At 38.1% G+C, this 14753-nt stretch overlaps 1 protein-coding gene across 5 annotated transcripts in view; it reads left to right on the plus strand.

The window, feature by feature from the left end:
• MRTFB (myocardin related transcription factor B) overlaps positions 1-14753 on the plus strand; it is a 163989-nt gene that overhangs the window by 114190 nt on the left and 35046 nt on the right. For all 5 annotated transcript variants that reach the window (XR_006733364.1, XM_045542632.1, XM_045542634.1 and 2 more), the window contains 5 exons: positions 3015-3080; positions 4653-4708; positions 6158-6233; positions 9761-9922; positions 11147-11325. Coding sequence is in view for 4 of the 5 variants with exons in the window: in XM_045542632.1 (XP_045398588.1) it covers positions 3015-3080; positions 4653-4708; positions 6158-6233; positions 9761-9922; positions 11147-11325 (539 nt within the window). In the remaining variant the exon portion in view is untranslated. The remainder of the gene's footprint in view (positions 1-3014; positions 3081-4652; positions 4709-6157; positions 6234-9760; positions 9923-11146; positions 11326-14753) is intronic.

Genomic DNA, 14753 nt, shown 5'->3' on the forward strand with positions numbered 1-14753 from the left:
AAGCAATATGACATAAATAGAGCTGTTTGCCTGTTTGGCCGTATAGAAAATGGGATTGAAAACACAAATAGTTTGTGTTTGTGTTTGTTTTAACAGTTGGTGATTGTTGTCTATGATATTGTGATATGATAAGAAATGTCTTTGTCCCTGGTTCCTGGCACAGAGCTCCTAAAATCCTTGGAATTTCCTCAGTAACAGGGGTGATAGGAGCATCTTCTATTATATATTTAGTCTTAGTCCACAGTTCTTGATGCAAGAGCTTCTTTCTAAGATTCTTAGACTCTCTAGAGTGATAAGAGTAGGTTCTGTATGCTAATGAGGTGACAGGTAGCTGGGAGACCCTAGACGGTCCCAGCATAGGGGCTGGTCACCAGAAAGACAAGGCATGATCATAGCGAGGGTGTTGTGCCTAGAAAGGGCGTGGAAGCTCTGTGCCCCTTTCCCCATACCTTGCCCTATGTATCTCTTCCATTTGGCTGTTCCCGAGTTGCATCCTTTATAATAAACCAGTAATAGTAAATAAAGTGCCTTCCTGAGTTCTGTGAGCCATTCCAGCAAATTTGTCAAACCTGAGGAGGGGACTGTAGAAACTCCACGACTGTGTAACCCGTCAGTCAGAAGTATGGGGGGCCTAGACTAGCAGTTCGCATCTGAAGTGAGGGCAGTCTTGTGGGACGGAGCCTTTAACTCGTAGGATCTGACACTAACTCCAGGTACGTAGTGTCAGAATTGAATTGTGGAACACCTAGTTTGGTGTCCAGAAAGTTGGAGAACTGGCAGGTGTGAGGGCAAAGCCCACATGTTTGGTGTGAGAAGTGTGGGTAGGAGAAACAGGTCAGAGTGACATACATGCATTTTGTGTGTTGCCCTTGTGGTAGCAGGTACCTTCGCACATCAACACGAAAGTGTGATTTCTAGTCATAGATGATACAGCTGACAGGGCTGCCATCCTGGTACGTGAGGCCACCTGAAATGACCGGTGAACATCAGGAGATGCTTCGGAGATGCCATCAGTGTTGGTTTGCAGACCAAGTTGTTGCAAATGTATACATCATTCAAAGATGCCATTCACCCCAAAAATGTATTGTGTTTGATACATTTGTCTCATATGTGTGATGCATTTTTTGTGTTTGTTTTAAGCCAAAAAGGGGGGCTGTTGATGTTTTCATTACTCTTTTTTTAGTCTTTTGAATTCTCCCTTGGGAGAAAGGAAAGCTACTACTGCCAGAGATTTCCCAACAGACATATGTCATGTTCCAGAAGTGTCAACCTTTGAACTGGACAACTGTTGTAACCCTTTTTTCCTCTCAGTTGTCCTCTTCTTGGGATTCTACTTCTTGAATATGGACCACCTCAAGTGCAGACAGGCACTGACTGTAGCCTTCCTGGAAGAATGTTAGAGTATGCAGGCATTTGGGTGCTAGCAGGTACACAGGTCAGCTCCTTGGTTATTTTTGTTCCTTGTAAAGCACAGTGGGAACATACTATTCTCAATAAACTATAAGTTATCAGGGGAAAGATCTTTGGGTTAGAGCATAATTGATTCAAAGTATCACAGAACATCTTAATGTCAGAAATGTGCATACATTTTTTCAGACTCATTTTTCTTTTGCTTTGTTTAACAGAATCTTATGTTAGTTGCTTCAGTTCTCAATGGGATATCAGTGAAGCTTTGTGACCCTATGGCCCCAAACAAACAAAAAACATATTTCTGTATCCAATGGAGGATGACATTTGTATCTAACAATGATAAGAAAATATCTTTAAAAGCCATTTTGCAGTTTAGACTCTTGAAGTATATCTAATTGCTGTGCTCTGCAGTCAGCACAAGGCTAAGAGAAAAACAAGGGAGGTAAGGGCCAGGGTGCCCACATCTTCAGGCCTCAGGGTTTTATTGCAAGGAGGAGACACCATGTGCACTGCATTTGAGCCAGGGTAAGAGACGAGTCCCAGCCAGCCTCTCACTTCAGCCATCATCATCCCTCCCTAGAAAATTGGCTTCTCTTCCCACTGTTTAAGAAATACACGTAGGTAAATTTTTTTGGCATACTGACAACCTTTAAGCAGACTCTTCATCATCCTAACCTTGGTTTTATCTATGGTTTAAAACAAAAATCAAAATGGAAACTTAAAATGGGAACCCAATTTGACTGTAAGGTAAACCAAGAAAAATATTTTTCAAAGTCATTTCATATATTCCTCTTTTTTTAAATTGGCTCACTTACCAGATAAAAATCTATAGATGGTAATAAAAGGAATCTGCTTTAAAAATCTAGGAAAAAATTAATTTTTGATTAAATTTGGCAAACTGGATATCTACATTTCATCATACATATCTCATTGTCTACCAGTTGTAATAATTTACTTTTATTAAAATAACAAGGTATCATTTGATTTGTGACTTTCTTAGAACTTATAGAATTAGATACGGTATTATGTTTGTGCAAAGATTACTATACTTTAAATTCCTAACTTAGAAATTTCCCATTGGGTCATTAGTAACGTAGGTCTAGTTTTTATTATGTAGGTAGGCTTCATTAAAGCTATTTAAAATTTGTTCCTGATGGAGTAAGTCCCTCCAAATAAGTCAATCTTTCCTTGAAATAAATTTTGCCATTGACTTATTTTTAAAAAAAAAAAAATAAGGAATGTCAAGGAATTTCATATTTCTATTTCTATGAATGAGATTTATTAACAAGTCTTAATATGTAGCCAACATATATATTTTCTGGGTACTATGTGAATGTATTTAAATAAATACTTAGCTTTAGTCATCAAATTATGTTTATTAACTAAGCAAAAAATATGCTGAGTAAACTTTAGTGTTCACCAAATGGGCAGAAATCACAAAATGATTTTCTTTTTACAAGTTGGGTGGTGCCAGGTAATATCCTCCTTGTTTATTATGAAATAGAAGATGTTTAATAAAACTTAATTGTATCTCCTCTGAAATTGTGTAAACTGGATCCTACAGTTACTGATAAATGCCAATGGTGATTATTTCCTTTTCACAGTGCTCCAGCTGCGGCTGCAGCAGAGGAGGACGAGAGAACAACTAGTGGACCAGGGCATCATGCCACGTAAGATTTACAGCGTCACTGTTGTGTCCCACGTGATGTAACAAGATGGGCATGTCCAAAAAGAACCTGTATCCCACTCTACTTTGAGTTACATCCATTGAATCAACAATTGCCAGATAAATTTATAAGGAAAAATCAGGCATCAGCATTGCCAACCTAAGAGAATCACTTAGAATACATTTAAAAAACCAGATGCAGTTTAAAATTAAGATGGACTTGATTGATTGATTTAAAATATCTAAATATTTCAGAAGACTGGAAAGTATAATTTCATTTTGTAATTTCTAGTGTTTTATAACTGAATCGTTTTCTAGCCAGTAAAACCATTTGTTTCTTATGATAAGGATTTTTCTCTACAGCAGATATTTTTCCCAGTAAAACTTTTTTTTTCCTGGACTACTATTAATTATCTAAATATTTTAAATCTGGCATTGTGATAGTCAAAAGTTCCTTTGATAATCTGCCAGATTTCTCCACTACCACATTCCTGACCGTGAACCAATCAATCAAACTGGATCAAATTATGATGTTTCAGACACCACTGTTAGGCCAGCTCTAATCTGCTTTGGGGAGCTGGTCCCTAGCCAAACCTGATTGGGCTGGGCTCCTGGGAGTCTCTCGGTGCTTCAGGTACTAGAGCTGAAAATAATGTTGTAGGAGATGATTGGTCAAGTCTTGGAGATGACAGCTCAAGGAATCCTAGTCCTATGTCCCATCCACTCATCTGACTGCCCATGTCTATAAGTGCAGGGTGTCATCATCAGGCTATAGTGGACATACATGAAAAGGATAGTGCAACGATAACTGATAGAAATACTGTCATAGGTGATGTTTTGGTAAACACTGCTAACCCTCACAATGGGATTCTAGAATATTTGATATACTGGCAGTTAGCATATTAAAGAGTCACTCTGTCTTCAGAGTGAGTCGCCTTGTGGTATGGTAGAAGGAGCATGAACCTTTCAAATTCAAAAGCCTAGATTTAAATCCCACTTTGACCACCATCTAGCTGTATGACCTCAAGGATTCACTTAACCTCCTTGAGCTTTCCTCTGTACTGGGGCTTACACCTGCCTTGCAAGGTTGTAGTGAAGACCAACAAGAATATAATTATGATTGACCACAGAGCATAGACCTAAGCCCCATTGTGGGTTCTCAGTAAATGGGACTTCAGATCTGTTGGATACAGAGTGTCGTGTGTTCAAGGTTAGATCACTCCCAAGAACATGTGGGCTTTTTCCAGTAGTTTATATGGCCATTGAGAGCAAAGACCTGTTAAGGAACCATCAAACATTTCCCTCAGCAATGGAAATTTGCCCCAACCAGAACAAGTCTGACCTGATAAATGCATTGTCATTATGTATATAACTCTATTTAAAATGTCTACTTGTTTTATTTGGGAAATACATAATTTTTATTCTGTAAAATTTGAGGTTTCAAAGAAGGAACTAGTAAATAAGTGAAACTGTAGATGTGAACTAATAGGATTATCAACATGATACACTGTAACTGTGGGCTGAAGTCTGAACTCCTCTATTTATACCGTGAAAACAATTTCTTTTCCCCTCACAGCTTTGAAGAGCCCAGCGGCATTCCATGAACAGATAAAAAGCTTGGAACGAGCCAGAGTAAGAAATTTTACTTTAAGATACTCTGTTTCTCTCCTTTATTTTAAAGTACCTATGGACAAGTAGCAATCTTATTCCTAAATATGTCAGTAGCAAAAACGTAGTGTATTTTCAGGATGCATGGCATAGAGAGTCTTTACTCGGGGTAGTTTGATCTTAGAGGTTTGTAAAAAATCCATGGCATTCAAATTGTGTTCTTTTAAAACCAGTAACTAGCTTTGTACATAAAGGACAAGTCACACTTCTTCACTTTCTTGCTTCCAGAGCATAACAATGGTTTTTAGAGATACAGTAGGGAAGTAGTTATGTCATTTGTGACCCCTGCAGAGAGACACTAAGTGATGTGCTGACACCAGATATTTAGGTGGTTTCCCTACCGGATCTGGATCTGCATTACCTGTACCTGTGACCATGAGTAGGAGAACTTGGCCAAATCAAAGAACATTGCTACATTCAACTTTGCTTTATTCCCTGAGATGGCGCTATCATAGTTGCACATTACATTGGTGTTTATTATTTTCTTTAAAAATGCCATTATGAGCTGGATGTGATGGCTCACACCTGTAATCCTAACATTCTGGGAGGCCGAGGTGGGAGGATCCCTTGAGCTCAGGAGTTGAAGACCACCCTAAGCAAGAGTGAGACCCCTGTCTCTACAAAAAATAGAATAACTAGCCAGGCGTAGTGGCATATGCCAGTAGTCCCAGCTACTTGGGAGGCTGAGGCAGAAGGATCACTTGAGCCCAGGAGTTTGAGGTTGCAGTGAGCTATAATGATGCCACTGCACTCTACCCAGGGTGACAGAGCAAGACTGTCTTAAAGAAAGAAAGAAAAATTAGCCAGGTATGGTGGTGCATGCCTATAGTCCCAGCTACTTGGGAGGCTGAGGCAGAAGGATTGCTCAAGCCCAGGAATAAGAAAAATTTCCCAGAATGTAATAATGATTTCTTAGAGTCTTATAAAATATAAAACCCATTTTAAAGTCCTATTGCTTAAATAGTGAGCACAGTTGTAATTAAGAAAATATGATCAAGGATATGAACTCATGAAAGAAAATACATTAGGATTTTTAGGAAATTTGTTATCAAAGTAGATTCTTACGTTTCATTGATTTTAGATATTAAGTGATCTAAATCTTATGTTTATTGAAAAAGCATATTCAAAATCATGAGTTTTTGACATTGCAACGTTTTAAAATAAAACTCCATAAAAAAGTGCTTGCTTCTATATCAACATACTATTCAAGTCCCTTGTAAGATTTTGAAGGCTGCAGTTTGTCATGCATTGGATAGTAGTTTCTGTAAGTACTAATTTCTACTCTTTTCTTCCTCTCAAAAGACATGACATAAAGAGTATACAATTTATTTAAATGGAGTACCTTGAAAAAAATTTAAAACCATGATAAATCATAAATAATTTATGAAAAGACTTTCTTGTCTTTCTTTAAAGACAGAAAACTTCTTGAAACACAAGATTCGGAGCCGACCAGATCGTTCTGAACTTGTCAGGATGCACATTTTAGAAGGTAAAGGTTTTACTTATTATTTTGCTGCATTTTCTCAAGAAAAGAAGTGAGAATTCCACCATTTCTGTTTATTCCCATTTTAATAACTTTTTACCCCACAGGCTGAAATCCTCCAAATTGGATAGCAACATGAAGACCCAAAGCTAAAACATTGTTTTAGATACATGGGGAATATTTGAGTCTCCAAATAACCAATTAATGGACTGACTCTTCCCCACCAGCTGGTACCATAGGTGCCTCTACCATACTGTTCTGGGAAAATACTTTTGGTCCAGAGGATTTCTGTATCAGTGAGGGGCATGTACCCTGCTCATTAAGTCATAAAGGGAAGGGTACCACACCCACAAGTCTAACCCTAGGTTTTCAGCTACTTGGACCTTTTTTATGTCTACCTGGTGCAATGCCCACACCCAGCGTTTCTCTTTGTTGCCACTTATAACAATCAGCTTGATGTGACCATTATCATAAGTGTGCCCTACCACACCAAATTATCTGTCACCCAGCCTCACCACTCACGAGGCTGGTAGGGACAGTTCCATTCCATCTTTGGCTAAACACATGGCGCAGGCCAGGATGTTATTCTGTCTGAAGATAGAGCATTCTTGAAAACTAACACCTCTACCATAAAGTCCCAAATTACATTTTCTTTTATTGTTTTGCTTCTCTAATTTATTGAGCCAGACTAGGAGCTTGATCCTGTGATAGTTTTGGGTATGTTAAGCCTTGAGAAGATACCAAAAGAAGCTGAAAACTTCTCAGACATTTAGAGACAACCGTCAGGTAGGAAAGAAGATTTGTTCTCTCTGGGCCTAATGATCTAATTAGGATTAGAGTCAGTACTAGAATTAGGTTGATACTACGAAGTATTAGATTATAGCTCAACATAGGGGCTAATATTCTAAAGGCCAGACGTGAAATCTTCAGGAGGTGATAGGGTTACCGTTATTAGAGAGATTCATTCATTGGCCAGCGTGCTATACACCAGAGACCCAACGAGTGAGCCAGACGGATGGATGCCTGCCTTTGTAGAACTTAGGTTCCAGTGGCAGAGACAGATAATAAACAAGGAAAACAAGGGGGAATTAGATTGTCAGAAACACTCTGTGGGGAATAAACCAGCTGCTGTGATAGAGAAAAAACACCATATTAAGAATGTGGTAAAGAAGTTCTAAGTATCAAGTTGGTCTGTACGGGTCTTTTCTAATCTTAAAGAATCTATGACTATGTGGCTGTCCTCACTCCAGGGGCAGGAGGTGAGAAGTATGTGCCTTTCTCTACTTTAGATTATGCTCTCAGAAGTCCACTGGACTAAAAAATCTTTTCCAGAACTCCAGTAGTAGAGTAGAGCAGCTACCAGCTGTCAGGGATAAGTGAATCTTCAAAGAAGCAAGTTTACTGGTAAGTAACCAAGTAAATGGTTCCTTTTGTGGCTGAAAATATCTTGACCTATAAGGGACATTTTTGTTGTAACAATGCTGTCTGTTTCAGTTTGCCTTCTAACTGTAATAGACTGTATTAATATAATTAAAATCAAGGCAAATACATTTACCTATCAAAAGGAATCATACTTGCTTTTTTAAAAAAAGACTACCCAACATTAGAAAAACCTAACAGTATATATGAGTGAACCATAAGTGATGTTTAAGGACATCAATTCTCAAGTTGGGAGTTTTGAAATAAGAATGTCATCTTTAACTTTTAAAATATCTTAAAACTGCCCCCCACCCCGCTGTATTGTGACATTAAATAATTTTGATTGTATTGAAAATTTGGCAGACAAGAGCCTCAGTTATTTTCTGAAGTTCAGCAGCTAAACTTCAGCCTCAGCCTTGTGGAGATGGGGAGGTAGTAAGACTAGAAACAGAAACATAACAAAATGGCAGGCTCTACGTAGATGCTTTAGGAATATTTTTTTTCCGCACATATTGCTATCATCACTTGGATGGTGCTGGGAGAGGGGAAAAAAACAGAAGGCTATCCCACCTAGATCTTAACAAAAAGCATTGAAAAATCAACATACAAGTGATTCTCATGGTCTAATTCTCCACAACTATCATCTTCCTGTATGGTTAGAAGTGTTTTATCTCAAGATTGGCACCACAGTTGGTTATATAGGAAAACTATAAATATCAGCTGGGCACACATTTTAACTTGTAAAAGTATACATTCATTTGCCAGTATTCCAACCCAGGGCCAGAGTCCTCTCTTTGGGGAAGGCTTTAATGAATGGAATTCACATCTTTCCTGCACCAAGCACAGTGTACACCACCTACAGTTTCCACTTATGGTGCAACAAAAACAATAGACACTTGAAAAGCAATCTGAGCTTTAAATTCCTAGATTTTATGATTTTTTTCCCCAAATCTTTTATAGTTATTAATTGCCCAAACTAGTTTGACAGTGATCTTTTTTCAATGACTCACCTTTATCATGTTTCTAAGAAATAATTTTTATTTTGAAGTTTATCATTTTTTCATAACATTTCATTAAGTTATGCATTGACAGTAGCAGTCACAAGAGACACAAACTATTTCGTGGGCAGTCAAGGTTGACTTTTGGCAAACATACAGCTCAAATGGTAGATGTTCCATAGAGTAGCTCACCAGCCTTGAGCCTTGGGCTTCAGCCAGGGAATTCTGCCTAGAACATGAATAACATCAGTTAATCCTGAGCCTACTTATGGGGAATTTCCAAAGACCTTCTATTGTATAACTTAAGAGGCAAGCAACATTCAACTCAGAATTTTGGGCTAATACCACATTATTATTTTTAATCAATTATAAACACTTTTGAGTACAATGGAAAAAAGTGTTAATGAGAGTTACCAGAAACACAAATAATTGACAGAATGAAGCAAATGAAGGAGTCATGATGTTTACAGTAGTTTTATGTCAGTTATACCAACTTTATGCTTTTGTAAGTAGATAAGTTGGTGCTTCTTTACAACTGTTAATTACTATGTAATTGAATGTTCCTAACAGACACAAGGATATGGATGCAGAAATAAACCCAAATTCTGATGACTGACTCTGAAACACACAGGGATCAACCCACAAATATGAATTATAGGTTTTCCCACTGACCCCGCAAAGAACTCAGATCCTAAGAGGCAGTGTCTCCCCGACCAGAACTTGCCTTCCCAATGAAGCCAGATCCAAAGCTGTAAACCTTGAGCCATGGGCCACATCTGTCTTGTTCGTCCTGTATATCCCCAATACCTAATAAATGTGAACTTGACCCTCCTACCATACGTCAAAAATAGCACTATACCCTTTTTGCCGTGAGGTCATGTTAATTTGAGTCTGTGGGCATCCATATTATGTAGGCAAGGTAAAACTATCCAGGACTAAAAAGTACAAAATGCATACTGGAGCAGTCTTACACAGTCATTTTCTCCTTCCATAAACATGTTGAGAACACATAAATATGTTTAAACCAGTTTAAATTCAGTTAGTTGGTCTGAAACAACATTATGGAATAGATAATAGTAATTCAAATAATGGTTAAAATTGTGTTTCCTCTTTTAGAAACATTTGCAGAGCCGTCCCTGCAGGCTACTCAGATGAAGTTGAAAAGAGCTCGACTAGCAGATGATCTGAATGAAAAGATTGCTCAAAGACCTGGTCCCATGGAGCTGGTAGAGAAAAACATCCTTCCTGTAGACTCCAGTGTTAAGGAAGCAATTATAGGCAAGACTCTCTAAAAATTTACTATTTTCTGGGAGAAGGAGAAACCTGTTAGTTTTAGATAAAACAAATTAAAAGGCCAGCAACAATCATGAGTATTGTTTTCTGGGTTAACTAGAAATTAACAGTTGCAGTGATTCTTGTTACTATTATATTATAAGATTTGCTAATAACAGATTCTTGTTACGTCTGAGGTTTATATGTTCTGATTTTGTTATCATGTTTTCTAAGTTAAACTTGTATCACACTGTTTCTGTTTAATAGTTTCACGAACTATTTTTCTGTCTACTTATAGGAAATATAAAGAAAAATAGCTTGTTCAGTGTTAGTTCGCAAAGGTGAATAGCAAATGAGTACAGATGTATTCATTAAGAATGGTTATATCTGTCCATTTTTATCCTAGTCTTATCATGCTTAGTTACTGATGTTTCTTTCTCTTTTTATTTCTGGCAAGCTTTAGCACAAAAAAAAATCATTTCAAGAATAATGCTACTTATTCACCAAGCAATTTTGAAAAGTTAATATCTAATGTTAAAAACTATTGTAGTTTTCATTATTCCTGGGAACTTCGTATTTTGCATTAGTATGAGTTTAAAGCTTAGGCAATTCGTTGTGAGGAATTCTAAGTGGTATAGTCAACTCTAATTCCATTCAGTCCTAAAGAGATGGACCCCAAAAGGTAAGACATCAGTATAGCTAGGCTGCTCTTTGAAGTGGGAACTATATCAACAGACACCCAAGCATGGCCCCATTTTTCCCATTGTCTCCTTTTTTTTTTTTTAAACAGTTGGATTCTGGGTCAGAGTCCACACGTTGCCTCTGGCTGATATGTCTCCTAAATCTGAATCTATTGGGTAGGTCTTCTCCCTTCCATTTTTTTCCTTACTGCTTATTTGTTGACAAAACAGGCTTGTTTTGTCCTCTAGGATGTCCCACATTCTGAATTCTGATTACATTTGCATCCCCTGGTATCATTGAAAACATTGCTGTCCCCTGTACGTCCTGTAACTGGTCGTTGGACCCAAAGGCTTGATGCCATTCAGATCTGATTTGTTTTTCCCAAGAATAAATCATAGGCAGTGGTGTGTTCTTCTATCGGGAAGTACATTATGTTCAATTTCTGTCAAACCAGCTCCTACATTTTCATGGGAAACAATGTGTCTCCCTTTTCATATTAAGCTTGATATTCCAAGGCCACCTTAAACCAAGAATCATTTCTTTCTTTAGGCGTTGGGAAGGAGGACTATGCCCACACTCAGGGTGACTTCTCATTTGACGAAGACAGCAGTGACGCTTTGTCTCCAGACCAGCCCGCGAGCCAGGAGTCACAGGGGTCAGCCACGTCCCCAAGTGAGCCAAAAGTTAGTGAATCGCCATCACCTGTGACTACCGGCACTCCAGCCCAGGTATTACCTTTCTGGTTTTGATCCCTAAATAGAGAAATAGCCTTGTTTTTTATGTATGAAAGGAATGAAATTTCACCAGGAGAAAAATCTGAAAATGCTTAAAATTTTAATAGGTTTTTCACCTGTAATCCAAAACACGGTTAATTTTTTTCAATAGATTGTTACACATTATTCCTACTCTATATGCATGTTTTTATTTTTTACAAATGGTTTTGTAACTTGCTTTTTAAAAATCTTCACATACCATAAAATTCACCTTTTTTTGCCATCTTAACCATTTTTAAGTGTACAGTTCAGTAGTGTTAAATTAAGTACATTCACATTGTTGTGCAACAGATCTCCAGAACTTTTTTGTCTAGCAAAACTAAAACTCTGTAACCATTAAACTACTCCTCCTCCATTGCTCTGTCTGCCTAGCCCCTAGTAACCAGCATTCTACTTTCTTCTCTGAATTTTACTACTCTAGATACCTCATCAAAGTAGAATCACACAGTGTGTGTCTTTTTGTGACTGTCTTAGTTCACTTAGCATAAATGTTCTCAGGATGCATCCATGTTGTATCATGTGACAGGATCTCCTTCCTTTTTAAGGCTGAATAGTATTCCACTGTGTGTATATACTCACATGGTGTTTATTCATTAGTTGATGGATGGTGTGTTGCATCCATCTCCTGGCTATTGTGAATAATGCTGCTACAAACATGGGTGTGCAAATATCTCCTCAAGACTCTGGTTTCAGTTCCTTTGGTTATATATCCAGAAGTGGGATTATTGGGTCATACGGTAGTGATATTTTTGAGGAACCTTCATACCATTCTCCATAGCAGTCGTACCTCCCCAATAGTGCACGTAGGTTCCAATTTCTCCACATCCTTGCCAACAACTGTTATTGTTTATTCTTTCGATACTAGCCATTCTATTGGATATGAGGTGATATCTCCTTGTGGCTTTGGCTTGCATTTCTCTATTGATTACCATCTTTTCATGTGCTAGGCCATTTGTTTATTATTATCTTTGGAGAGATGTCTTTTGTCCATTTCTTAATCCAGTTATTTTTGCTGTTGTAAAAGTTCTCTATATTTTTTAGATATTAACCCCTTATCAGATATGTGATATGAAATATTCTCTCTCATTCCATGGGTTGCATTTTCACTCTGTTGATTGTGTCCTTTAATGCACGGTTTTTTGGTTTGAAACAGTCTATTTGTGTTTTTGTTGCCTGTGCTTTTGGTGTCACAACCAACAAATCATTACCAAACTCAGTGTCATGGAGCTTTTGAAAATTGCATTAGAAATTTACATTTCTTATTTTTTAACATTTGTTCATGTTTCCGTTGATTTTAAAAGAATTCCTATGCTACACATAATTTGTTGTTCTTCATCTCATAGCATTTTTGCCTTACTGAAATTTCAGTAGTGTTTAAAGTCAAAACTATTGAACAACTTAATGGGAGTGGTCAAGTTCAGCAGAGTTGTTGAGTTGGAAAGAAATTTAGCAATTATCTGCTTTAACCCTGACACAAGAGGTGGCCTGGGTTCACAGAGGTACAGGAGTTTGGGAATTTAAAATGTTTGCATATTTTCTTACAGCATTTCTTCTCATTCGTCAACCTTTATTTGTTAGGAACAATGTCTTTCAGCATCACTGTCTTCATTGCATTTATCACCATGATCTGAAATACATTGTTTGTTGTCTTGACGCCTACAACTAAAATGTGAGCCTGTGAGGAAAAGGACTTTGACTCCTAGAGGACAAGAGCTATTTTGGAGAGAGTGTGCACGTGTGTGTAACATACAGCACAGGGCCTGGTACAGAAAAGGTACTTAATAAACGCTGAATTGAATTAGGCACGCTGAGTGCAGACTGACACAGTGCTTGTAGAAGTTTCTGTTCTCCTTCCATTTGAAAGTAGAGCCTAACAGCTCGGACTTGACAGAGGTAGCGTGGGTGGCTACAGTTCAGATTCTCTGTCCATGTTCATGGGGCAAGAGTGACTGTGGCCTGTCAGCTTTGCTGGACACTGGCCTGGAAGAAGGATGAGTGAGGGTCAGTGACCAGCCCACGGTCTGAGCAGGCAGAAAGGGAGAGCAAGGGAGACCATCCCCTACTGTGTTCTCACATATTTGCTGTACCCTGGTTTTGAGCTTTAAAAATAGGGTAAAAAGAATGTCAAGTATGCAAGTAAATACCATTAAAAAGCAGCTCCACTTATCCATTCGGGTGGTTGTTCTCTACTGCTGTCTGAGTAGGTTAGGATGTCAGGCAGCTGTTCACATGGCCTTAGCTCTTAGTAACAGAATTTTTGTCACCGCGGCCACCTTCCTATTGATGGCTTCATGACAATTCCACCTGCACAAAAGATTATCATCCTCCTTTTCCCTATATTGCTTGTACTACTGTATTTTTTACATTACTCTTGCAAGTTGGTCTCCAGCTAAGTTTTTAAGTGAGAAACTTTAACCAGATGCAGTCCCGCCCAGTGGGCTAGCATTCCAGAATCCCTTGAAGGGAAAGAGGAATAGCAGTGTTTCTTGAAGAATAAATGTGGCCTGTTTACTGCCAGTGCAGTACACACTAAGCCTTGGGTCACGCCTGAACTTGGGACCGAGTGCTGCCGCAGTTCTAGTTCTGCCTGCTACATGCGGACCGTCAACAGTCAACTGGGGCAAAGGGAAAAGACCTCTTTACAGAATGTTAACAGTGAGGACTTAGAGTCAGGAATGGCGCCACTGTAGCTTTACCCATTAAATAATTTCTGTCCTGTATGCCTTAAGACCCCTTTAAATTGTGTGTCCTTCATAAAATTCCCTGTATTAAGTGTTCTAATATTTATAAGTGGGGAATCTGACAAGGATTCTTACTATACTTTTACTCATGCCATTGAAGAAGCATGTCCCTGGTAACAATGCGATATTGATGTCAAAGACAGATAAGCCTTAGATAGCATTGTATGTGTTCTGTTTTCATTTTTTAAATCAACTACAGAGGGAAACTTTAAGATGTTGGTAAAGTCTTTGGGATTTTTGTGGCTAGAAGTGACAATTAGGTTTTGTTTTGACAAATTTTATACTTTATTTTCACTGTTATCCAGTTACTCTGGGCATCTCCATGTATATAAAATATATTGTCTTCCTAAATATATAAATAATTACTTTCACATTGGTAGCTCAAGAGGAAAGGGCCTTAACACATTGTTTCACATTAGATATTAAAAGATTCACATAAATTTCTTACCTTTTGGGCGTTCTTGGAGAAGAGTTACTGTAGACCACTTCTCAGATTGGCTGTAGTGAACGACTAGTGTGGTTTGTTTCTTAGTTTGTTTAAAGTACAGTAAGTGGTGGGGTAACATCAAATTTCTATGTAACTTCCTGTACTTGTGTCTTCACAGGGAAAGGTCCACAGCCCATACCTTTAAGAGCTCTGCC

This window comes from Lemur catta, chromosome 2 (genome assembly GCF_020740605.2).
Source record: "Lemur catta isolate mLemCat1 chromosome 2, mLemCat1.pri, whole genome shotgun sequence".
Classification (NCBI taxonomy): Eukaryota; Metazoa; Chordata; class Mammalia; order Primates; family Lemuridae; genus Lemur; species Lemur catta.